Source organism: Amblyraja radiata, chromosome 2 (assembly GCF_010909765.2).
Source record: "Amblyraja radiata isolate CabotCenter1 chromosome 2, sAmbRad1.1.pri, whole genome shotgun sequence".
Classification (NCBI taxonomy): Eukaryota; Metazoa; Chordata; class Chondrichthyes; order Rajiformes; family Rajidae; genus Amblyraja; species Amblyraja radiata.
Genome location: NC_045957.1, coordinates 147,185,343 through 147,212,037, shown reverse-complemented (window position 1 = coordinate 147,212,037; position 26,695 = coordinate 147,185,343). Strand labels below are relative to the sequence as shown.

Sequence of the window (26,695 nt, the reverse complement as noted above, 5' to 3'; positions counted from 1 at the left end):
CTTTTGTCTACCTTCGATATTCCAGCATCTGCAGTTCCTTCTTAAACAAGTCTCTGCAGGTGTCTGGTTTGGTAGCCGTGGAGTAAACCAGAGTGGATTTGACAGAATGGGAGAGAGGAATGCAAGGTTGTGTGCCTATAATCAATCTTCTAACTATGCATGACTGGAGTTAAACAAATATCGAGATTCACCATTTCAATATAGAATGTTATTTACTAATATCAAAACGTGTTTATATCATTAACAACAGAAATCAGAGCTATCAAGTGGAAAAACTGAGGCTGTCTGACAGTTCTCAAAACAAGTATGGACCCGGTTGAAGACTCATCAGTCAGCGGGATCGGGTAATCTGTCTGAAAGCTCGGTGGGATCTGGAGCCCACCCGAAAGACTCGTTAGTTGGCTGGGCTCGGCAAAAGGCTTGTCGGTCATTGGGGCCCGCCCGAAGGCTTGTCGGACGGCGTAATGGGGAGGGAGCTGGAGACGTCGGATGCTTGGAGCAAGGGCCGGTAGGAGGGTGAACTGGGATAATTCCTCCAGTGCCTTCAAGGTCGGCTGCAGTAGGTGGCCCCAGAGACGACAAAGATGCCTGGGCGAGGAGACAAGAGGGACGTCGGTTGGCGGGAACTGCTCCAGTACTCTCCGCATGCGAGCCGACCGGACTTTGAACTTTGAATAATGGCGCCAACGGTGCTGGCATGTGTAATATATACAAAAAAGAATTTCACTGTGCAGTTGCACTTGTGATATAAAATAGTAAGATTAAACGAGAACTTACCAGTTTGAAGTTTGATCTGTATTTTATGAGGAGTTACGATGAGGGATTACGTGAAGAACCCGCTAGTGCGCAGGCGCGGCATACTTCCAAGCAGCGGTGTGGAATCACAGATAGACACAGTTATTTTAAGTAAACATAGTAAAGATAAGGAGACATCAATTTATTAGTTTGATCCATATAATGAGGGTGGGAGCGGAGGGCACGTAATCCCTCATCGTAACTCCTCATAAAATACAGATCAAACTTCAAACTGGTAAGTTCTCGTTTAATCTTACTATTTTACTTCGGAGTCACGTGAGTGACTACGTGAAGATTTCAAAGCTCTGTGATTTCAAACCGTGTAACAGTTTTATTTCACTCACTGCCGAAGTTCTTGAGGGAGGAAGTGTTATCGTAATCAACCAATGAGTCTATTTGTAGAAAAACACAATGGTATTTTTTAAACAATAACAACAAAGAATTAAGTTGCTCCCCTGGGCTTAAATTAAATATTTGCAGTTCGTAAATCTTTACTGCAAATAAACCAGGTTTTGCCGACGGCTTATTATAAAATTTCTGAATGGTCTTTTCCCCCCCCCCACCATCCTGCTGTAGCCAGGATGCGGTCTATAGGCATGTCCATTCTTTCGCCGTCGACATGGATGCTGCCCTGGTGGAATAAAATTTGTACATGTTAGTGTTTATCCCAGCAGTTTCTAGCAAAGATCATAGAGGAGCAAGATAGACCACTCCTCGAAAAACGCGTAGTATGACGTGTGTGATTGTCGACGCCATTTTTTGAGGCATTTTATTGGGTAAGATCTTTGTATTGGGCTGTAATGGCGTCCTCATCTAAATGTTCATCTCACTGCTCTGCTATCAATTGTTCTAATCGTAAATCTAAACGCCCAGAGCTGTCATTCTTTAGGTTCCCCGATAAAAAAGAAAGGTAAGATAATATTATTATTATCTTTTGTCGATATTCTGTCGTGAAAATGTTATTTTCTGTTCTCCCATCAACGGCCATTGGAAAATTAGGTTTGTCGGTACATTAGAAAGTTAGTATACTTATTTTTAATAGATCTTTACTTACCACAATAATAAAGACAATTTTAACACTTCTGTACGTTTTTGGTTTTGTTCTTGTAAGGGATTGGTCTCCAAAATATGGTCCACGGGGCACATTGGGCCCAGTGACCAGGAGATTTTTCGAGCTCAGACTCGAGTCCGAGAACGCGGCGGCTGTTACCCGTTATATCCCTCGAATTGTCGGGACATCACAAGCAAAGATCACAAGCCCGCCGTGAAGAAGGGTGCAATCAAATATTATACAACTCTGCTCTATCATCTTTGGGTGCAATGGTGGGTCGGGGCGTTCGGCGGCGGCGGCCGCAATCAAAGATACTAGAGTAGCTCTGCTCTATAATCTTTGGTTGGAATCAAAGATCTTATCTTTGGTCGGAATGGGACGGCTGAACGTTATAACATGCTATCGTTCCACCCTCCCTCTCCCCCTTCTCCCTCTCCCCCCTTCTCCCTCTCCCCCCTTCTCCCTCTCCCCCTTCTCCCTCTCCCTCTCCCCCTTCTCCCTCTCCCCCTTCTCCCTCTCCCCTTCTCCCTCTCCCCCTTCTCCCTCTCCCCCCTTCTCCCCTTCTCCCTCTCCCCTCTCGATCCCTCTCCCTTCTCTCGATCCCTCTCTCCCCTCTCTTCTCTCGATCCCTCTCTCCCCTCTCTTCTCTCGATGGTCTTTGTAAGAAGATTTTAATAAACTCTTCTACATTTAAGGTAAATTGACATATTAGAGGCAAAAAGCATCGTCAATATACAGGTCTCTCCACACAACTGAAAACAATTGCACTTAAGTGATATGTCATCCATTGTGCAGGCATGTAGTTATGATCATTTTGTTTTCTTATTAGTTAATCCTAAATGATATCTCCTGTAATTTCAGATGTCAACGGTGGGTCCAGAATACTCGTCGACAAGATCTCCTACACCGAACTACGGAGTACTTGTCAGCCAACTGTTGTCTTTGTTCTTTACACTTTGAACTTGACCAGTTTTCCAACAAGCAGACCAAGAACAGGCTAAATTGGAATGCTGTTCCAACGCTCTTCGACATTCCTAACCCGCCGAAACGTCTGTCTTCCCAACGCAGGTTACTCAAGAGGACGAATGAGAACCTCCCATCCTCACCAACGCCTTTAAAACAGCAAAGAGGCAAGTAATTTTCTCCTTTTTAAAATAAATTGTATCCAAACTGATATGATTGCTAATGGTCAATATGTAATGGCATGTATGGTACTTTAATTTTCATTTGTGAAATGTTCACAAAACTATAATCACACATAAGACTACACAGTGTGGCTGGTGGAATGCGTACTAGTATTTAATTCAAGTAAGAACATCCATTTAAAACTTCCTCAAGCATAATTATTACAACATTTAAATTGATTTAATTTATAAAAAATCTACAAAAATATCAAGATCATGATTTTCTTCTGGTAGATTGAAATTGGTGCATCACATATATTTTTAATTATAACTAGACCAAGTGCAGATCCGTTGTGTCTGTTCCCCCAACGTGCGGTTGTGGGGGGGGCGTCACGCAGCGTCACACACACTAACTATCCCCCCCCCCCTCCCCCTCTCGCACTCACGCTAATTACCCCCTTGATATTAAATTAATATGATTAATTTGCTCCTTTTACCCCATAACCACCCTATCTACTGAAGCATAGTCCCCAACTTGTAGTCACATCAAGAGAGGGGCGGGGGGCGGTCGGGGGTAGAGAGTGAGGGCAGAGAGAGAAGGGGCAGAGACAGAGAGAGAGACAGAGACACAGAGAGAGGGGCAAGAGGGATAGGGGGTGGAGAGGAGGATAAGAGGGAGGGTGGGTGAGGGGGGAAAGGTGGGGGAGATGGGGAGGAGAGAGAGAGGGGGAGAGAGAGGGGGTGCTGAGAGGGGGGTGAGGTGGGGAGCAGGGAGGGAGGGGGGAGGGTGGAGGGTAGGGGGTGTGGAGGGGAGGGGGTTTAGGGGAGGGAGGGTGGGAGAGGGGGGAGAGGCGAGGGGGTGGAGAGGAAAGATGGATAGAGGAAAGGGGGGGGAACCTCGGCACACATGCGTCGGAGGGGGTCTCTGAGCGAGACGGCCGTAGGTGGCGGCGTTCTCTCGGAAATCGCAGCACAGATGGCAAAAACCAGTCAAGAACAGACTTTCAGTAGTAGATGATGATTTATTCACATGTATATGATTAATCTTTTTAATTAGTATGCTTGCCATTTCATTCCCCCTTTTTCTTTTTTCTTGTATTGGCAGTGCCACACAACATACAGACAGAACATTCTTACTGCTCAGCTGCAGACAAAGTTCCGCGGGAAGAACCCATCAGTGTCTCTACAACTTCTGAAACACCTGATCTTCAAATCACACAAAATGTAAATGACAGCAGAGCTCTGAAGAAGGAAAGACAGCGTACTTTCCGCCTCAAAAAAAAAGTACAACTGATCAAATTATCAATGGGAAAGAATACTACAGAAAGTAAGACAATCAGTGACTTGATCAGAGGGGTTGGTGAATTTTTACAAGAACCAGCACTGTCTTTCTTTGCGTCGCAGTTGCGTAATGCGTCTGGACGTAGAAGTGCAAGAGGAAGACGATGGAGTCATTCAGACAAGGTAGTTGCCTTGTCCCTCTACCACCAGAGTCCCCGAGCATATCAGTTCTGCCAGTGCATTTTCACACTTCCATCAATCTCATCACTACGTAGGTGGTTGTGCAATATTGAAGTGCGGCCTGGGTTTCCCCCTAAGATCTTTGAACTTTTGAAAGACAGGGTTGCGGGGATGTCAGAGAGAGATACATTATGTGTAGTCTCCTTTGACGAAATGAGTTTACGTGCAAGCCTCTCTTACAATATTACTGAGGATTCAGTCGAGGGCTTTGAGGACTTTGGATCTCTAGGGAAGACGTCAAGGCCTGCCAACCATGCTCTTGTTTTCATGGTTAGAGGCTTGATGGGGAAATGGAAGCAACCTATAGGTTACTTTCATTCACGGGACTGCACAAAGGCTGACAAACTGAAAACATTACTCAATGAATGTTTACAGAAGGTTAAGGCTATTGGACTACAGCCTAAGGCCGTTGTTTGTGACCAAGGCCCAAGCAATGTTCGACTATACTCCAACTTGGGTGTGACGGAAGACCATCCTTTCTTCGTCCACGGGGGAACCAATATCTATTGCATGCATGACCCACCCCACTTGTTGAAAAACACTCGATCAAACTTGGAGAAATATGTTTTTGAGGTCAAGGGAGAGGATGGCATAAAAAAACATATCAAATGGGCACATATTTACGCATTTTATGAGCATGATTCACAGTTGCCCATTAGAAAAGCCCATAAATTAACCAGAGGCCATTTTGTTTTAAACAGCTTCTCTAAAATGCGAGTCAAGGCTGCGCAGGTGCTTAGCCATTCAGTAGCAGCAGGTGTCTACACCTATGCAACTCTTGGAAAGTTACCTGGGGAGGCTGTTTATATGGCAGATTTTATTGACATGGTTGATGGACTTTTTGACTCCTTTAACAGCAGGTTTTACACGGACGCCAAAAAGTTAAGGAGGCCTATGTCTGAAACGTCTGCACATAAGTCATTCTTTGAATCATGCTTGACTGTACTCCAAAGCCTGACAGTGCTTGGAGCTAAAAATGTGTTGTTTGTCAAGGGACGGCGGCTTGCAATTTCTTGAATTTCACAACTGTGGCAGCACATCAAGGAAAGCACAGACGCCCGTTTTATGTTCACATCCAGGATCAATCAGGATGTAGTGGAGAATTTGTTCTCCACTATTCGGCGAAAGGGCGGATTCAGAGAAAATCCATCTGCAAAGGAATTTCGATGTGCTTTTCGGATGGTTATGGTGGCTGAACTGATCAAGCCATCTGTGAGTGCAAACTGTTCCCCCGACTCAGACACATTTATCCTGACATTGCAAACACTTACAAAAAACAGATTAAAAAAACCATCTCCATCTGTCTCTCATACAAATAAAACTAAACAGCACAATGCAGTCTGCAGCATTTCAATGGATCTCCCTGAAGAAAATACACTAGCTTACATCGCAGGTCACATCTGTCACTGGATCATTACTTCACACGAACTGTCGTCAAAATGCATCACGTGCAGAGAAGTTCTCTTACGAACTGATACCACTTTAGTTGATCCTGCACTCGTATTCATACACCATAAAGCCTATGACACATCAACGTCTGACTTTGGCTCATTGATGGTGCCTTCGGAATACTTTATTGGGTTCTGTGAAGTGTGCGAGCAAGTGTTCCGCACAGAATTTGATGATGTTAACATGACCAGGGATAACATTTCCCATCCAATAAACACAGCAATACATAACACACAGCAATACAAAGACATGAACTTGTGCTGCAATAGAGTCAAGGTTAGAATTGTGGCTATCTTTGTGAGTATCCACATGCACTATGGACTCAAATTCAAGAATAGAAAAATGTATGACTTGACTGTTAAAAGGAGATGTAAAAAACTTCAAAAAGTGGGACATACGTAAAGTGCATAATTTTCGAAAATTATGTATTTGAAGTCATACTATTCAAGTTCAAGTTAGTTTATTGTCATGAGTCCCTGATGGTACAATGAAATTCTTGCTTTGCTTCAGCACAAGAGAACATAGTAGGCATTGAATACAAAACAGATCAGTGTGTCCATATACCATTATATAAATATATACACACATGAATAAATAAACTGATAAAGTGCAAATAACAGATAATGGGCTATTAATGTTCACCGTTGATCTGTTGTGGCGGTAAGCAAACTGCAGTGGGTCTAGGTTTTTGATGCCCTTTTGAAGCAGGTGGGAACCTCAGACCTCGGAAGTGAGAGATTGCAAATGTCCGTAAAAACTCCGGCCAGTTGGTCCGCACAGGTTGTTTATCTACGTAGTTGAAAATTTTGATTGTTACCCATACAAAATCGTGCCAATGACGATTAATTTAACTATATTACTAAAACTAATATCTTGAACGCTCCATAGATGCTGCTGCACCCGCTGAGTTTCCCCAGCAATTTTGTGTACCTCTTGAACGCTCTTGTCTTTCTGTTTCTTGATTTCCGAGTGAACGCCGCCACTTACAGCTGTCATTTTTGGCCAGCTCACTCAGAGTCCCAGGGGGAGGGACTATAAAACCGGGAAGTGTTGTGCCTCACGCAGTCTCTGCAAGACAGAGGAAGCGAGAGGGTCACGGCTCTCTGAGCGGCGAATAACACTGAACGCACGTCTACTCCACGGCGAGCCCCCTTGATGTGGTTGCAAAGTGTTTGCCAAATTGTCTTGGCTTTTAAAGACTCTTCAGAAAATGTGTTGGATGCTTGCAAAGTGTTTGCCAAATTGTCTTGGCTTTTAAAGACTCTTCTGAAAATGTGTTGGCTGCTTGCAAAGTGTTGGACTAATTGGCTTGGTTCTTAAAATCGTCGCAACAGTATGCGGATGGATAAGGCGGCAATGTGGTGCTGAGTGCGTCATTTCCGGTTCGTGGCAAGATGGCGCTGACTGCAGAAGGCACCGAGTGAAGACACCGCTGAATAATTCAAGAGAGCTGACTACTCTGTCAATGGTGAGTGTGATTGTTGGACGTTATTTAAAGCACGTATTTGCTTCAACAGCAGCAGCCTCTAAAGGAGGCTTTAAACATTTGAGTGAGTCTGTGTGTGTGTGTGTATAGATGTGTGTGTGAGTCTGTGTGTTTGTATATATGCGTGCTTATATAAAAGTGTGCTTCATTGAATGATGACCTGAGATAAATTATCAGATTTTACTTCGGAGTCACGTGAGTGACTACGTGAAGAACCCGCTCAGTGCGCAGGCGCGGCATTACGCCAGCAGTGCAACAGCGGCTGCCACGGGAGTTAGGCTGTCCCGTTACAGAATGAACCGGACCGTCAGGTGAGTACCCTGAGGTCGGGTTTTCTTTTACAGGTGAGCCTTTTTCTGCTTGTGTTTTTTTACAGGCAGAGAAAAAGGCTCTGGATAAAACTGTCCCCCGTTTTCCCGTCGGGGAGGGGGGCAGCAACAGGCGGTAGGAGCGTTACCCGGTGTTCCGTAATTCCCCGACACCGTGCCGAGGCCAGCCCGCTAGTACCTGAAGCAGCGGGCTGGACGCATAGCCACTCGAGAGGCATCCGGCAGGTGTTCCCGATGTCGGACGGGACGTCTCTCCACCCGCATGGGGGGAGAGAGAGCCGCCTGAGCCGCTGGAGCGGCTCACGGAGCAGGTGCCTGCGAGACGCGCTGCTTGAGGGGCGCTCTCGCATCTACAAGGCAAAAGCTCCAGAAGACCCTGTCCCCCGCTCGACTCCAGCGGAGGAGCGTTCCATTGCAGGGGGGGCAGCAACAGGCGGTAGGAACAATTACCGGTCGCCCGCTATCCTCATCACCGCGCCGAGCCCAGTCCCGCTAGTGCCTGAACTGCAGGCTGGATGTCTAGCCATCCGAACAGGCATCCGGCCGGTGGCGTCCGATTCGTCGGACGGGGACATTTCTCCACCTAAATGGAGGAGAGACAGCCGCCTGAGCTGCATCCAACAGCAATTGGAGCAGCTCCAGCGAGATGCGCAGAAAGAGCGCTCTCGCGGAGGGAGGTCAGGCACCCCCTCCACAGTGCCTCATGCACTGCCCTCTGCTCCCTCATTACTGGAGGCTAGCATTGGTGACCAGGGCTGGGCTGGTCTGGAACAGGGGCAGGCGGACGAATTCGGGAGTATGCCAGGGGCGCAGGAACATGAAGAGCTGTTGGGTGTGATGGACCGCTTGTAGCAACCCCACGGGCTGGAGCACCGCTGGAACCAAGAATGGCGGCCAGCATCAACCATTACTGGAAAAGGTGCTCGCTGAGGTGCTGAAACAACACAGCACCAGAAAACGGTGAGGCCCTCAAAGTAAAAAGTGTCAACAGCCAAATCTGGGGGCATGTGGGTCACACATCCAGACCCAAGAACTCAAGCTACAGCGGATCCTAAGGCTCCTGACGTCAGCCATCACAGCCTTTGCTCGTTCCGTGGAGACCACGGAGATGGATACCTGCCAGCAGGATGTGCTGGCATTAATGTGTACCACACAATTTGAGATCAACAATCTCCGGAGGGAAACATAAGACCTGCCCTCAATCCCAAATTTGCTGGCTTGTGTAAAGCCCCAGCTGCGGAGACGGACGCGCTGCTATTTGGGAAAGATTTCAATAAAAACTGAAGGAGATGCAGGAAGCATCAAAAACCTTCGGCCTAATGAGGGCAGGCCCCGGGACGAGCAAACCAAGACCTCCGATACCCAAGTGGCAGCACCCCACGGCATCCACCAGTCGACGTCCCCAATATGGGACTGGTGAACGCTTGGGGTCCGCACATTATCCCCAAAGATCTTTCAGATCAGGGCCCGAAGCGGACCCTCTGTAAAATGCCCCTCCCCCCAACATCGCCAGCACGTCAGAACAAAATCTTCAGGAAAATGAAGAAACAGAATCGCCAATAACCATGGAGGTAGGTGGGTCTGGTCCCTACCAGCATATAGAGAATAAGGGTGCTTTATTAACAGGGGGGAGATTACACTTGTTTAAAGAAGCATGGGGTATGGTCACGAGTGACAAGTATATACTCAACAACATTACAGGATATAAAATACAATTCATGTCAGAAAAAACGCCGCCAGTTCAACAATGGCCCCAAAGGGTATTTCTCCCTCCGTCAAAGAAACGTGAGGGACAAGCTGAACTGGTGAGACTTATCACAAAGGGGGTCATCGAAAAGACCAAACCTTTGGAAATTGTATCGAATATATTCACTAAAACCAAAAAAGATGGTGGATGTCGCATCATCATTGACTTAACATCACTAAACAAATTTGTTAAGTATATACATTTCAAAATGGAGACATATGTTACTGCCAAACAACTGAATTCCAAAGGACACTTCATGGCAAGCATTTATCTTAAAGATGCTTACTATCTATTACCCATATACAAGGATCATCGCAGATACCTAAAATTTATCTGGATGGTACAAAGCATTGCCCTATGGGCGAACTTCAGCCCAAGATTATTCACCAAAATATTGAACCCAGCCATGGCAATACTAAGAAAACAAAAACATATTGTCATGGCATATCTGGAGGATATTCTCATAGTAGGGAAAACGATGGAATTGGCTGTGGCAGCAGTATCAGCTACAAAACAGCTCCTCGAAACTCTGGGGTTCGTCCTACATCCAGATAAATCTAAGTTGAAGCCATCCACTATCATGGACTACCTGGGCTTCACAATTAACTCAGTCCATATGACTGTTACCTTGCCAAAGGCAAAAATGGTTGAATTAGCACAATCATGCAACAAATTAATGGTCAACGAGCGACCAACTATTCAACAAGTAGCAAGAGTAATTGGGGAAATGGTAGCAGCATTTCCGGCTACACAATTCGGACCTTTGCACTATCAAAAAATTTACAGAGAGCAAAGGTACGGGCAATAAAACGACATACAGGTCTCTATAATCGTGTCATGAACTTACCCACTGAAGCAATATCAGAGCTACAGTGGTGGGCAGAAAACGTTTGGCATAGTTTCAGCCCTATCTTTATCACTAACCCTACTTTAGTTATGCAAACAGATGCCAGTGCTCAAGGCTGGGGAGCGACTAACTCCATATCCTTGCTCCTTTCTCCCCCCCTCCCCTATACCCGCTTACGATCGGAGGCTGCAGCGGGACCGGCTCCGCTCCTCCTGCTCTCCTCGACTCCGCTATCGCGGGGTGAATATCCGGAACCTGCGGACACTGCCCCGGGCTCCCCGATCTGCAGACCTAAAGAGTCCATCCCCTTCCCGGGTTGGCCTGGTGAACGCCAGATCGCTGGCAAACAAGACTTTTATTTTGAGGGACTTCTTCTGTTCCCGGGCTCTGGACTTCCTCTGTGTGACAGAGACTTGGATCGGTCCTGGTGAGTGCAGCGCTTTTACTGAACTTTTGCCGGCGGGCTGCTCTTATTTCAACTCGCCACGGATGTCGGGCCGTGGAGGTGGAATTGCAGTCATTTATAAAAGCACTTTTAAATGCAAACAGTGCACTGCATTATCAACGTTCTCCAGCTTTGAGGCAACTTTATTTGAGGTGGGTCGCTCCGACACGGTGCTTTGTGCTGTCATCTACCGACCCCCCAAATACCACAAGGACTTTGTGAATGACTTTTCTGAGTTTCTGGCTGGGATTATGCCCAACTATGACCGTGTCCTTATGGTTGGGGATTTTAACATACACGTGTGTTGTCCTGATAAGCTGTTGGCGAAGGACTTTTTAAGTCTTATTGATTCTTTTAATTTTGTGCAGTGTGTGTCTGGTCCCACACACGAACATGGACATACATTGGACCTTGTTCTCTCCTATGGCTTGCCTGTATTAAACTTGGAGGTCTGTGATAGTTTGTTTTCTGATCACATGCCTGTACTGTTTGATGTTGGTTTTTCCAGTGCTGCAGTTAGACCTGTATCGTCTGCTCGGCGCTGTCGGTCCTTTAACCCTTCTGCTGCTGGCCAATTCTCTGCTGCATTCGATCAGCTCTGTGCCCCCTCTGCGTCCACTCCCCTTGGTGCGGAGGAGATTAGTTCTTGGTTCCACTCCTCCTGCACAACTATACTGGACTCTGTGGCTCCTTTAAAAACTTTGCAGCCCAGAGCTAAACCCGAGCCCTGGTTTAGTGACGCAACTCGTACAGCTCGACGGGATTGTCGCAGAGCTGAGCGAAAGTGGAAGAAGGACAGGCTGCAGGTTTCATCGCAAATCCTAAAGGACAGCTGGCGAAATTATCAAAATACTGTTAAAGAGGCCAAAAGATATTACCTGTCTAATATAATAGTGGCTAAGCGTCACGACCCACGCGTATTATTCAAAACTATTGATTCTGTTTTAAATGTCCCACAGCCTGTTTGCTTGGAAGCATCGTCCGAATTGTGCAATGACTTCCTGCACTTCTTTATTAATAAGGTCGTTTCTATAAGGGCTCTCATCTCAGCTCCTGCCTCTGACCCCTCTGTTCCGGCCCCATGCCTGGTGGCATTTGAAAAGTTTGTGCCTCTGACATTGTCGGGTCTAGAGGATGTGGTTAGGCATATTAAGCCGTCGGGTTCCCCCTGTGATGCTGTCCCTCCTCTTCTTTTTAAAGAGGTTTTCCCGAGTATAGGGCAGTCGGTTCTCGCCATTATAAACAGTAGCTTGTGTTCTGGGGTTGTCCCCATAAATTTTAAACATGCTGTAGTGCAACCACTACTTAAAAAACCAGGCCTGGATCAAACTGATCTGTTCAATTTTAGGCCGATCTCCAAGTTGCCTTTTATCTCCAAGATCATGGAGAAGGTAGTTTATGCGCAGCTGAAACTCTTCCTGGATGAGCACAATATTCGGGAGGTTTTCCAGTCTGGATTCAAGGCCATGCATAGCACAGAGTCGGCTCTGCTAAGGGTCTTCAACGACATCCTCCTGGCAAACGACTCAGGTAATTATGTGGTTCTTGTCTTGCTGGACCTATCTGCCGCCTTCGATACAGTGGACCATGGAATTTTAATTTCCAGACTACAGCACCAAGTGGGCATTTGTGGCAGTGCCCTGGGATGGTTCAGGTCCTATCTGGCAGACAGAACCATGCGGGTAAGCCTTGCTGACTTTGAATCCTCCTCCACTCCCTTGGTATATGGGGTTCCACAGGGCTCAATTTTAGGGCCCCTGCTCTTCTCCTTATACCTACTTCCTCTGGGCTCAATTTTAAGAAGGCATGGCATCTCCTTTCACTTTTATGCGGATGATAGCCAGTTATATATGCCACTCAGGAAAGAGGAAGACTATTCTCTAAAATCACTTCTGTCTTGTCTTGAGGACATTAAGTCCTGGATGGCCTTAAACTTTCTGGGACTTAATGAAGAGAAGACAGAGGTGATTTTGTTTGGCCCCAATGGCTGCCGTGAACCTCCCCTGGTTGACTTGGGTCCACTGGCATTGTCCGTAAAGCCAACCGTCTTGAACCTGGGTTTTAGGATGGACGGTGATTTTAAACTAGACAAACAAATAGGCGCGGTGGTTAAGTCCAGCTTCTTTCACCTAAGGAAGCTGGCAAAGGTGAAGCCCATTCTCGAGCGGGAGCATTTTGAAACAGTAATCCATGCCTTTATTACATCTAGGCTGGATTACTGTAACGCACTCTACTGTGGAGTCGCACGAGCTTCATTGGCTCGTCTCCAGCTTGTTCAAAATGCTGCCGCTCGCCTTTTGACTGGAACTCGAAAGAGGGAGCACATTACGCCAATTTTGGCCTCCCTACACTGGCTCCCAGTGCACTTTCGAGTTCATTTCAAAATTATTTTATTTGTTTTTAAATCATTGAATGGGCTCGCCCCGCCTTACCTCTCTGAGCTGCTCCACCTATATGCTCCTGCCCGGTGCCTCAGGTCAGCTGATCAGCTGCTCCTTGAGGTACCAAGGTCTAAGCGGAAGCTCAGAGGGGATAGAGCCTTTTCTGTTGCTGCTCCGGCACTCTGGAACACCTTGCCGTTGCACATCAGACAGGCCCCCTCACTGTCCATCTTCAAATCCTCCCTAAAAACATATTTTTATTCTTTGGCTTTCGACACTGGCTGAGGCATTGCTCCTGTTTTTAGTGCTTTTAATGTCTTTTAATTTTTAGTGTGTTTTTTATAGTCCTTCGTTGTACGGTTTTTAATGGTTTTTAATTGTTTGTAATAGCTTTTCGTTCATGATTTCTCATGTACAGCACTTTGTGGCAACTGTAGTTGTTTAAAGTGCTTTATAAATAAAGTTATTATTATTATATCCAGCACAAGTGGTAGATGGACTAAACTAGAGTCATCATTACTACTTACACTGGGCATTAACTATCTAGAGATGTTGGGCGCCTTTTATGGTTTAAAAGCATATGTATCTAATATGCAGCACTTGCATGTTCGGTTACAAATTGATAAATACTACGGTGATGGCTTATATTAACCATATGGGTGGCATAAAATCATTATCATGCGACAAATTGGTCAACATGATTTGGCAATGGTATGTCGAAAGACATATTTGGCTATCAGCTACTTACCTACCGGGTAAGCTAAACACCCATGCCATGAGAAAATTAAACGCCTGGGTTGCAAGTTTGAACAGACCTTACCTGGAACTGGGATTGTCCAAACAAACCATCACCACCATGTCGGTATCCCTTCGAACATCCACCAAGAGGCAGCACTTAACCAGCATCAAAAAAGGGAGAAGTACTGCCAGGAAACATGGACAACATACGCAACAGCTACAGCCACCAACATACTGGAGTTCCTGGCCATCTACACCACGATGTAGGGATCAGCTACAGTGCCATCAACACAGCGCAGAGTGCTCTTTCTGCTTATCTCAAACCAGCGGCAGGACAACAGGCGATGGGATCCCATCCACTGGTGGTAAAACTGATGAAGGGCATTTACAATATCAAGCCCTAAGCCCAGGTATACCCATATTTGGGATATCAGTGTGGTCCTGACATATCTCAGGGAATGGCCACCAGCCAGATCCCCCGGCCTCGAGCAAGCTACACTAAAGACGCTTAGGTTGATGGCACTTGTATCCGCTCAGAGGGTCCAGTCACTACACCTATTGTGACTGGACAACATGATCACAGCTCCAGACCAGATCTGTCGTTATCCAGCGACTGGTCAAACAGAGCAGACCAGGAACACCTAATCCAGTCGTGGCTTACCCACCAGAACCACGGTTATGTGCCATGACCTACCTACTATCCTACATAGACACAACCAGAATATTCGAGGGAGATGAAAAGCCTTGTGGGTCAGTCACAAAAACCTTATGGTGGGGTACGAGCCAAACCATTGCGAGATGGCTCAAGCAGGTGTTAGAAACTGCTGGGATAAACACTAACATGTACAAATTTTATTCCACCAGGGCAGCATCCATGTCGACGGCTAAAGAATGGACATGCCTATACACCACATCCTGGCTACAGCAGGATGGTGGGAAGGGAAAAGACCGTTCAGAAATTTTATAATAAGCCGTTGGCAAAACCTGGTTTATTTGCAGTAAAGATTTACGAACTGCAAATATTTAATTTAAGCCCAGGGGAGCAACTTAATTCTTTGTTGTTATTGTTTAAAAAATACCATTGTGTTTTTCTACAAATAGACTCATTGGTTCATTACGATAACACTTCCTCCCTCAAGAACTTCGGCAGTGAGTGAAATGAAACTGTTACACGGTTTGAAATCACAGAGCTTTGAAAACTTCACGTAGTCACTCACGTGACTCCGAAGTAAAATAGTAAGATTAAACGAGAACTTACCAGTTTGAAGTTTGATCTGTATTTTATGAGGAGTTACGATGAGGGATTACGTGCCCTCCGCTCCCACCCTCATTATATGGATCAAACTAATAAATTGATGTCTCCTTATCTTTACTATGTTTACTTCAAAATAACTGTGTCTATCTGTGATTCCACACCGCTGCTTGGAAGTATGCTGCGCCTGCGCACTGAGCGGGTTCTTCACGTAATCCCTTATCGTAACTCCTCATAAAATACAGATCAAACTTCAAACTGGTAAGTTCTCGTTTAATCTTACTATTTTATTGGTTAAAGTCTGACCGCTGAATCTCTCTATATTTAAATTGTCTCTTTTTTTTTTCAACAACAAAGAGACATAAAGACGCAGTGAGCAGCAACAAGAGGCACAGCAAGAAAGAATTATTCTCATCTTTGACATTTAAAATGTTCTTATATTTTAAGCGATTCACATGTTAAACTGTAATAAATCATTTTTCAACTTTTCATGCCTGCGTGTTCTTCATCACAATGGGAACCTAATGGGCAGGAATGGATACTCTGTGGGAGTATCTTGCTTCTGCCCAAAGATAGGATCTTCGCTTCGGCCTCTGCAGGGAATTCCATAAATTCACAAATTTCTATGGGTGAAAAAGTTTCTTCTCACCTTAGTCTTAAATTACATGCCCTTTATTCTAAGACTGTGGCCCCTGGTTCTGGACTCAGCCAACATTGGGAACATTTTTCCTGCATCTAGCTTGACCAGTCCTTTCATAATTTAATATGTTTCTATAAGATTCCCCCTCTTCCTTCTAAACTCCAGTGAATACAAGACTAGTCTTTTCAATCTTTACTCATATACAGTCCCACCAACCCAGGGATCAATCTCGTGAACCTACGCTGCAGAAGAACCTCTTCACTCTATACTGAAATCCTCTTGTTATGTAAGGCCAACATTCCATTAGCTTTCTTCACTGCCTGTTGTACCTGCACGCCAACTTTCAGTGACCGGTGTACAAGGACGCCCAGGTCTCGCTGCACATCCCCCTTACCTAACCTAACCCCATTGAGATAATAAACTGCCCCCTTGTTTTTGCCTTCAAAGTGGATAACCTCACATTTATCTATAGTATACTGCACATGCCATGCATCTGCCCACTCACTCAACCTGTCCAGGTCACCCTGCAACCTCCTAACATCCTCTTCACAGTTCACACTGCCACCCAGCTTTGTGTCATTCGCAAACTTGCGAGTGTTGCTCCTAATTCACTCTTCCAAATCATTAATATATATGGTAAACAGTTGTGGCCCCAATACCAAACCTTACGGCACTCCACTCGACACTGCCTGCCATTCTGAAAAGGACCCGTTCACTCCTACTCTTTGCTTCCTGTCTACCAACCAATTTTCTATCCATGTGAACACCCTACCCGCAATACCATGTGCTCAAGATGGACCACTCCTGCGAAAAACAATCGACAATCGGCAATGTAGGCAACACGACTTATCTTTCTTCAGGTTCCCCATTAAGGAGGAAAGGTAAGAAAACATTTATTACCTTTGTGGCACATTGAAAACTTTATTTGGCCTGTTTCATCTCTCACTGTAGTTAGATCATTGAGCTCAGATAGTTGAGTCCTCATGGCAACATCCTTGTAAAAATCTTCTCAAAGCATTTTCTTTGTACATCTCTGTTATTTAATGCATATTGACTGCAGATTTTTTCTGTAATTTCAGATGTCGACAGTGGACATGATCTACACCGAACTGCGGAGTATTTGTCAAATAACTGCCCTCTTATGTACATTGTGTGAAATTGTGATTTGTTAACTGCACAAAACTAATGCAAATGGCGAATAATTTATTTTTGTATCTATGTTGGACATTTTGCTCTTTGGTGAAGCAGGGGTGGGGCTATCATTGTGTTACATACGTTAAATTGTACATCACTTTCACTGGCTAGCTGATATGCTGAACACTGCAATCCTGTATAACTCGCGCACAGAATAATGTGAATTGTGTAAATCTAATCCCAACGGGTCCCACTTAGTCTAGTGATTGAGTATAAGTCGCAAATTTTTTCCTTTGTTTGAAATGTGTAGAATTTGAGATCACTTTTATTGATTATCTGATATTCTAATTACTGCAACCCTGTATATGTCGTGCACAAAATGATGTGAATAAAAATCGTTTTCCTTGTTTAAGAAGTTCAATTGAGAATTATTTGAAAATGTGGGGGTTTGTACAAAATACTGTTGACCCACAAATGTGTTGATATGAGACATTCACATTTAAAAAATCCATGTATCACAAAAAGCAAGAAGGTGCCCATGTTATTTGACCAACTTACCAGATGAATTTAAATATACACAATACACAATACAATTTATTTGTCACTTGAACCTCATAGAGGTTGTTGGAGCCCCCGGCGGGCGCTAGCAAAGTGCCGCAGCCGTTTAAGCCACGCCGGGCGATGATGTAAGGCCCCGCTCCAGGTCATCCTCGACCCCGCTACTCGTGCGGGAGAGGTCGCCGTTGCGGAAGACCCGAAAAGCGGTCTCCCAGCAGGGACCCGCAGGCTCTGATATTACTGTCTGCCAGGCCTGCGGTTGGAGTCTCCGAATATCCGGGGGTCGGGTCACAGCAGCGCATGGGTACATATGTAGGTATGTATGCATTAGTTTTGCTCCTAATTTCCTTTTCCAAATCATTAATATATATGGTAAACAGTTGCAGCCCCAACACCAAGCCTTGCGGCAAAAAAATCCAGAAGATTAGTCAAACATGATTTCCCTTTCATAAATCCATGTTGACTTGGACAGATCCTTTTACTGCTATCCAAATGCCCCATTATTGCATCTTTAATAATTGACTCCAGCATCTTTCACACCACCAAAGTCGGGCTAACTCGTCTGTAATTTCCCGTTTTCTCTCACGCTCCTTTCTTGAAAAGTGGGATAGCATTAGCTATCCTCCAATCCACAGGAGCTGATCGTAAATCTATTGATGTGTATATATGCATGTATGTGTATATATGCATGTATATGTGTGTATATATATATATATGTTTATATATGTATGCATATAAATGTATCAATATGTATGTGCATTTGTATGTGTGCATATGTATGTGTATGTATGTGTGTATATATGTGTGTATAAATATATATATGCATATATTTATTATCAAAATATAATTATATATATAATTGCCTTTATGGTTTATGTACATCAACTTACTAGACAAATTAATTATTAGTGATGATTTAAATCAAAGTTGCTTCTGATACATGAGAATAAACTTTATTATCTCTAACTTGCCTCTCACACACAGACACACATTCATATAAATATATTAAATATATATACGTTAAATTTAATTTTGTGCAGTGTGTGTTAAAGCAATACAAGGGAAACTGCACAATACAATGCAAGGGAAACTACGCTAAGGAGGGGGCTGTTCCCGCTACAAGATACTCGAGGATCTTTGCTTCGGATCAAAGATTATAGAGGAGCCGTGAAGTTCCGTCACGTACTACACGTCAGTCCATTGGATTTCGGAGGAGTGGTCTATCTTGCTCCTCTATGATCTTTGGTTTCTAGCACCTGCTTGAGCCATCTCGCAATGGTTTGGCTCGTCACCCGACCATAAGGTTTTTGTGACTGACCCACAAGGCTTTTCATCTCCCTCGAATATTTTGGTTGTGTCTATGTAGGGTAGTAGGTGGGTCATGGCACATAACCGTGGTTCGGGTGGGTAAGCCACGACTGGATTAGGTGTTCCTGGTCTGCTCTGTTTGATCAGTCGCTGGATAACGACAGATCTGGTCTGGAGCTGTGATCATGTTGTCCAGTCGCAATAGGTGTAGTGACTGGACCCTCTGAGCGGATACAAGTGCCATCAACGTGAGCGTCTTTAGTGTAGCTTGCTCGAGGCCGGGGGTGCCATGACCTACCTACTATCCTACATAGACACAACCAGAATATTCGAGGGAGATGAAAAGCCTTGTGGGTCAGTCACAAAAACCTAATGGTGGGGTACGAGCCAAACCATTGCGAGATGGCTCAAGCAGGTGCTAGAAACTGCTGGGATAAACACTAACATGTACAAATTTTATTCCACCAGGGCAGCATCCATGTCGACGGCTAAAGAATGGACATGCCTATACACCACATCCTGGCTACAGCAGGATGGTGGGAAGGGAAAAGACCGTTCAGAAATTTTATAATAAGCCGTTGGCAAAACCTGGTTTATTTGCAGTAAAGATTTACGAACTGCAAATATTTAATTTAAGCCCAGGGGAGCAACTTAATTCTTTGTTGTTATTGTTTAAAAAATACCATTGTGTTTTTCTACAAATAGACTCATTGGTTTATTACGATAACACTTCCTCCCTCAAGAACTTCGGCAGTGAGTGAAATTAAACTGTTACACGGTTTGAAATCACAGAGCTTTGAAATCTTCAAGTAGTCACTCACGTGACTCCGAAGTAAAATAGTAAGATTAAACGAGAACTTACCAGTTTGAAGTTTGATCTGTATTTTATGAGGAGTTACGATGAGGGATACGTGCCCTCCGCTCCCACCCTCATTATATGGATCAAACTAATAAATTGATGTCTCCTTATCTTTACTATGTTTACTTCAAATAACTGTGTCTATCTGTGATTCCACACCGCTGCTTGGAAGTATGCCGCGCCTGCGCACTGAGCGGGTTCTTCACGTAATCCCTTATCGTAACTCCTCATAAAATACAGATCAAACTTCAAACTGGTAAGTTCTCGCTTAATCTTAGTATTTTATGCCACCCATATGGTTAATATAGCCATCACCGTAGTATTTATCAATTTGTAACCGAACATGCAAGTGCTGCATATTAGATACATATGCTTTTAAACGATAAAAGGCGCCCAACATCTCTAGATAGTTAATGCCCAGTGTAAGTAGTAATGATGACTCTAGGTTAGTCCATCTACCACCTGTGCTGGATATGGAGTTAGTCGCTCCCCAGCCTTGAGCACTGGCATCTGTTTGAATAACTAAAGTAGGGTTAGTGATAACAATAGGGCTGAAACTATGCCAAACGTTTTCTGCCCACCACTGTAGTTCTGATATTGCTTCAGTGGGTAATTTCATGACACGATCATAGTGACCTGTATGTCGTTTTATTGCCTGTACCTTTGCTCTTTGTAAATTTTTGATAGTGCAAAGGTCCGAATTGTGTAGCCGGAAATGCTGCTACCATTTCCCCAATTACTCTTGCTACTTGTCGAATAGTTGGTCGCTCGTTGACCATTAAATTGTTGCATGATTGTGCTAATTCAACCATTTATGCCTTTGGCAAGGTAACAGTCATATGGACTGAGTTAATTGTGAAGCCCAGGTAGTCCATGATAGTGGATGGCTTCAACTTAGATTTATCTGGATGTAGGACGAACCCCAGAGTTTCGAGGAGCTGTTTTGTAGCTGATACTGCTGCCACAGCCAATTCCATTGTTTTCCCTACTATCAGAATATCATCCAGATATGCCATGACAATATGTTTTTGTTTTCTTAGTATTGCCATGGCTGGGTTCAATATTTTGGTGAATAATCTTGGGGCTGAAGTTAGCCCATAGGGCAATGCTTTGTACCATCCAGATAAATTTTAGGTATCTGCGATGATCCTTGTATATGGGTACTAGATAGTAAGCATCTTTAAGATCAATGCTTGCCATGAAGTGTCCTTTGGAATTCAGTTGTTTGGCAGTAACAAAGGTCTCCATTTTGAAATGTATATACTTAACAAATTTGTTTAGTGATGTTAAGTCAATGATGATGCGACAGCCACCATCTTTTTTGGTTTTAGTAAATATATTCGATACAAATTCCAAAGGTTCATGTTTGGTCTTTTCGATGACCCCCTTTGTAATTAGTCTCACCAGTTCAGCTTGTCCCTCACGTCTCTTTGACGGAGGGAGAAATACCCTTTGGGGCCAATGTTGAACTGGCGGCGTTTTTTCTGACATGAATTGTATTTTATATCCAATAATGCTGTTGAGTATATACTTGTCACTCGTGACCATACCCCATGCTTCTTTAAACAAGTGTAATCTCCCCCCTGTTAATAAAGCACCCTTATTCTCTATATGCTGGTAGGAACCAGACCCACCTACCTCCATGGTTATTGGCGATTCTGTTTCTTCATTTTCCTGAAGGTTCTGTTCTGACGTGCTGGCGATGTTGGTGGGAGGCGCATTTTCCAGAGGGTCCGCTGCGGGCCCTGATCTAAAAAGATCTTTGGGGATAATGTGCGGACCCCAAGCGTTCACCAGTCCCATATTGCGGACGTCGACTGGTGGATGCCATGGGGTGCTGCCGCTTGGGTATCGGAGGTCTTGGTTTGCTCGTCCCGGGGCCTGCCCTCATTAGGCCGAAGGTTTTTGATGCTTCCTCCATCTCCTTCAGTTTTTTATTGAGATCTATCCCAAATAGCAGCGCGTCCGTCTCCGCAGCTGGGGCTTTACACAAGCCAGTAAATTTGGGATTGAGGGCAGGTTTTATGATTTCCCTCCGGAGATTGTTGATCTCAAATTGTGTGGTACACATTAATGCCAGCACATCCTGCTGGCAGGTATCCATCTCCGTGGTTTCCACGGAACGAGCAAAGGCTGTGATGGCCGACGTCAGGAGCCTTAGGATCCGCTGTAGCTTGAGTTCTTGGGACCGGATGTGTGACCCCACATGCCCCCAGATTTGGCTGTTGACACTTTTTACTTTGAGGGCCTCACAGTTTTCTGGTGCTGTGTGTTGTTTCACCACCTCAGCGAGCACCTTTTCCAGTAATGGTTTATTGGATAGATGGTTGATGCTGGCCGCCATTCTTGGTTCCAGCGGTGCTCCAGCCCGTGGGGTTGCTACAAGGCAGTCCATCACACCCAACAGCTCTTCCTGTTCCTGCACCCCTGGCATACTCCCGAATTCGTCCGCCTGCCCCTGTTCCAGACCAGCCCAGCCCTGGTCACCAATGCTAGCATCCAGTAATGAGGGAGCAGAGGTCAGTGTACAGAACACTGTGGAGGGGGTGCCTGACCTCCCTCCACGAGAGCGCTCTTTCTGCGCATCTCGCTGGAGCTGCTCCAATAGCTGTTGGATGCAGCTCAGGCGGCTGTCTCTCCTCCATTTAGGTGGAGACATGTCCCCGTCCGACGAATCGGACGCCACCGGCCGGATGCCTGTTCGGATGGCTAGACATCCAGCCCGCAGTTCAGGCACTAGCGGGACTGGGCTCGGCGCGGTGATGGGGATAGCGGTGCGCCCAGTAATTGTTCCTACCGCCTTCTTCTGGAGCTTTTGTGCCTTGTAGATGCGAGAGCGCCCCTCAAGCAGCGCGTCTCGCAGGCACCTGCTCCGTGAGCCGCTCCAGCGGCTCAGGCGGCTCTCTCTCCCCCCGTGCGGGTGGAGAGACGTCCCGTCCGAAATCAGGAACACCTGCCGGATGCCTCTTCGGGTGGCTATGCATCCAGCCCGCTGCTCAGGTGCTAGCGGGCTGGGCTCGGCACGGTCGGGGAATAGAGGAACACCGGGTAACGCTCCTACCGCCTGTTGCTGCCCCCCTCCCCGACGGGAAACGTTCCTCCTTGAACGGGGGGCAGTTTTGTTCCAGAGCCTTTTTCTCTGCCTGTAAAAAACACAAGCAGAAAAAGGCTCACCTGTAAAAGAAACCCGACCTCAGGATACTCACCTGACGGTCCAGTTCATTCTGTAGCGGGAGAGCCTAACTCCCGTTGCAGCTGTTGCACTGCTGTGCGTAAATGTCGCGCCTGCGCACTGAGCGGGTTCACGTAGTCACTCACGTGACTCCGAAGTAAAATCATTCATGATGCAGAATTATCTGTTCAAACGAACTTGGATACCACACCAACTCTGTGCTGACTCAATGATTTTAATGTTCCGTCATAACTTGAATCACTGCTCATTGTCTAGATAGGAGCCAATATAATGACCATCTCCACGGCAAAGAGTCTTTGAGTCAAAGAGTAATTCAACTCAGGAGCAGTCCTTATGGCCCAACTAATTCATGCCAACCTAGATGCCCCATCTAAGATCATCCATATTTGGCCCTCATCTATGAACCTTTTCCATTCATGTACCTGTTCAAATGTTGTATAAATGTTGTTATCATATCTGTTTGAATGACCTCCTCTGGCAGCGCATTCCCCAAACCCGTATTACCATTATCACGTATCTATACACCAAATGGCTCAATTGTAATAATGTATTGTCTTTCTGCTGACTGGTTAGCACACAACAAAAGCTTTTCACTCTATCTCCGTACATGTGGCAATGACCCAAAACTAACTGACTGACCCACCACCATATGTGTGAAAGAGTTGTCCCTCAGGTTCTTATTAAATATGTCTGGCTCTCTTAAACCTACGTCCTCTTCTTAATTCCATTAGTATTGGAAAAACAAAGCTCTGCATTCACCCTATCTATTCCCCTTACGATTTTATTCACCAGCGACCGGGTTCGACACTGACTATGTCTGTACGGAGTTTGTACGTTCGCCCCATGACCTGTGGGTTTTCTCTGGGATCCTCGGTTTCCTCCCACACTCCAAAGGTTTGTAAGTTAATTAGCTTGGTAAAATTATAAATTGTCCCTAGTGTGTGTAGGATAGTGTTAATGTGATGGGATTACTGGTCGGTGTGGACTCTGTGGGCCGAAGGGCCTATTTCGGCACTGTATATCGCTAACTAAACTACGCTAAACAATACCATAAATTAAAGGGTGTGGTAAGAAAGTGGCGAGTCCCAGAGTGTGGCAGGAGAATTTGGATCCATGGAATCCTCCTCCTCCAAAGTATCGGATCTTCGGGGGACTTCCAGTGTTTTTGACAACCAAGTGTGTAGGAAATATGTTCAGCTCCTGACTCTTAGCATTGTTCAGATGGTCTCACATTCATGATGCTCAGGATATTGTGCATAACATATTTAGTGAGCTGGTCACTCCACTGTAAATGGCTGCAGGGGCAGCAAAGTGGTGGGCGATCAGGAATAATCGTAGATTTAAGGGCATGCGACTCCATGCGGCAAGCGCGACCTAACGTGGTCGCTTGAGCCGTACGGCCTCGCGGGGCCGGTCCCACTTCGATCACCGGAGCCGTATGGAGTTGTGCGGAGCTGGTCCCGACATCGCGCGGGGCTCCAAAAAACTGACCGTGTTCAAAAATTCCGCACAGCAGCGGCCTGCCGGCCCGCAACCGCCTTGATGCTGTACGCACCACCTCGATGCCATACGCACCGCCTCGACGCCGTACGTCACGCGCGAACTTCCCGCGGATTTCGCTCGAACTTCATGTCATTCACTCGACCTCCGCGCGGCCCCCGCTTCTGGTTTGGTCGCGCTTGCCGCATGCAGTCGCATGCTGGTGGGACAGGCCCTTTAGGTCGCGCTTGCTGCATGGAGTCGCATGCTCGTGGGACGGGCCCTTAAGGCAAATCGTGTTGGAGCCCCCACTGCTCATCCCCCTGTTGTACAGTGTGGTCTTCTGTTGGTTTATTGGACTCTCAGAGGAAAGCAGCAACAGCCACGTTTGTGGATCAAAGGGTACTTCTGCTGCAGAATTGGAGTGGAATAAAATCTTGAACAACTCTAGTGAAAGGGGATAGACACAAAAAGCTGGAGTAACTCAGCGGAGCCGGCAGCATCTCTGGAGAGAAGTATTGGCTTACGTTTCGGGTCGAGACCCTTCTTCAGACATAAGTTTCATAATTTCATTAACATAGGTTTATGAAACATAGGTCTGAAGAAGGGTCTCAATCCAAAACATCACCCATTCCTTCTCTCCAGAGATGCTGCCTGTCCCGCTGAGTTACTCCAGCTTTTTGTGTCTATCTTCAGTTTAAACCAGCAACTGCAGTTCCTATCTATACATAGTGAAAGGGGATGTGATTGTAAGGGAAGCAGACGGGTGTTTCTATAGCTACGAATAAGACCCTTAAATGTATGGTGCAAGGCTCAGGGATGATTCTGCAAGAGAGGGTGAGCAGTCTGTGGTCATGAAACATGTTGGTACCAAAAACAAGGATAGAAAAAGTGATTGGGTACTGTAACATCATTTTAGTCTGCGTTTTAGAGCTGGACTTTCAAGGCTTTTCTGATATACTTCCAGTAGCATACTCTCTTAAGTATTGGCTTTAGAGTTTTGGATAATTGCAAATGTAGGTGGGATGAATGCAAGCAGGACCTGAGGCATGTTCCGCTTGGGCAGCTTACTGCCCAGTGGTATGAATAGTGATTTATCTCACTTCAGGTAGCCCCGGCATTCCCTCTCTCTCTATCCCTCCCCCACTCTACTCGCACCAGCTTCTCGTTTTCACCCAACAAACAGCTCACAATGGCCTGTCTCCTTTATCATCATTATTATTTTGCATATCTTTCATTCATTGTTCTTTATCTCTCCACATCACCGTCTATATCTCTCGTTTCCCTTATCCCTAACCAGTCTGAAGAAGGGTCTTGTCCCAAAACATCACCTATTCCTTCTCCCAAGAGATGCTCCTGTCCCGCTGAGTTACTCCAGCTTTTTGTGTCTATCTTCAGTTTAAACCAGCATCTGCAGTTCCTTCTTACACACCGAGACAGAACAAGTTGAATATCATGATATATTATCCATGTATATTGCACTTACATAGAAACATAGAAACATAGAAATTAGGTGCAGGAGTAGGCCATTCGGCCCTTCGAGCTGCACCGCCATTCAATATGATTGTAGATGTTCCTTTAACATAGTGACCTCACCACTACTAACCACTCCCTATATCACAAGTATAAATGTAACCTCCCCACCCCTTGATCTCTCTCTAGCTCGTGTGACGGGCCACGTACAGCTAGAGCAGTATTGTTTGTGAGTTACTAATAAAAGTAGTAAAGACAACAGTGCGTTATTGGAATCTTTACATGGTGTCAGAAGTGGGATCTCCCCTCTCCCCTGAACGAAACTCTGCCTGCCGCCCCGCGAATGCCTCGGTCCCTGCCTTCCCAGCTCTCTCAGCCTCACTCGCCGCCTGCTTCCCCTAGCTCGCCTGCCCGTCCACCCGATTCCACCACTATGTCCCCGCCTCTGCCTCCGCCGGCTCTTTCTCCTCCGGGTTCCCCGGCTCCTTCCCCCGCTCCGGCTGCTGCTCTTCCTGCAGAGGGAGGAGATGGCGAGCTGCGGACCCGGTCCGGCCGACTGGTTAAGCCGCCTGTCCGTTATGGTGATTTTGCTTAGCTGTATGCTCCTCTGCTTGTTTAACTGTTTGCCTACCTGCTTGTAGCGCATGAGACGTGGTCGCTATGTCACTACTGCATTGTTTGTTTCCAAGGGAAAGGATGTAGATGTTCCTTTAACATAGTGACCTCACCACTACTAACCACTCCCTATATCACAAGTATAAATGTAACCTCCCCACCCCTTGATCTCTCTCTAGCTCGTGTGACGGGCCACGTACAGCTAGTGCAGTATTGTTTGTGAGTTACTAATAAAAGTAGTAAAGACAACAGTGCGTTATTGAAGCTCTTT

General features: G+C 45.7%; 1 protein-coding gene and 2 long non-coding RNA genes across 3 annotated transcripts; all 3 read left to right on the top strand.

Moving 5' to 3' along the window:
• The first annotated feature begins 1,572 nt into the window (after positions 1-1,572).
• On the top strand, positions 1,573-5,393 carry LOC116985547 (THAP domain-containing protein 2-like). Its single transcript, XM_033040344.1, has 4 exons — positions 1,573-1,705; positions 2,708-2,976; positions 4,076-4,434; positions 5,352-5,393. Exons 1-4 carry the CDS (start codon positions 1,596-1,598, stop codon positions 5,391-5,393), a joined length of 780 nt encoding a protein of 259 aa, XP_032896235.1. The 5' UTR covers positions 1,573-1,595.
• A 1,934-nt stretch (positions 5,394-7,327) lies between these two features.
• On the top strand, positions 7,328-15,654 carry LOC116970297. Its single transcript, XR_004411096.1, has 2 exons — positions 7,328-7,408; positions 15,523-15,654. It is a non-coding gene; the product is annotated as an uncharacterized LOC116970297 (long non-coding RNA).
• Positions 15,655-16,341: 687 nt separating this feature from the next.
• LOC116970304 lies at positions 16,342-17,351 on the top strand. Its single transcript, XR_004411098.1, has 2 exons — positions 16,342-16,686; positions 16,885-17,351. It is a non-coding gene; the product is annotated as an uncharacterized LOC116970304 (long non-coding RNA).
• The last annotated feature ends 9,344 nt before the right edge of the window (positions 17,352-26,695 follow it).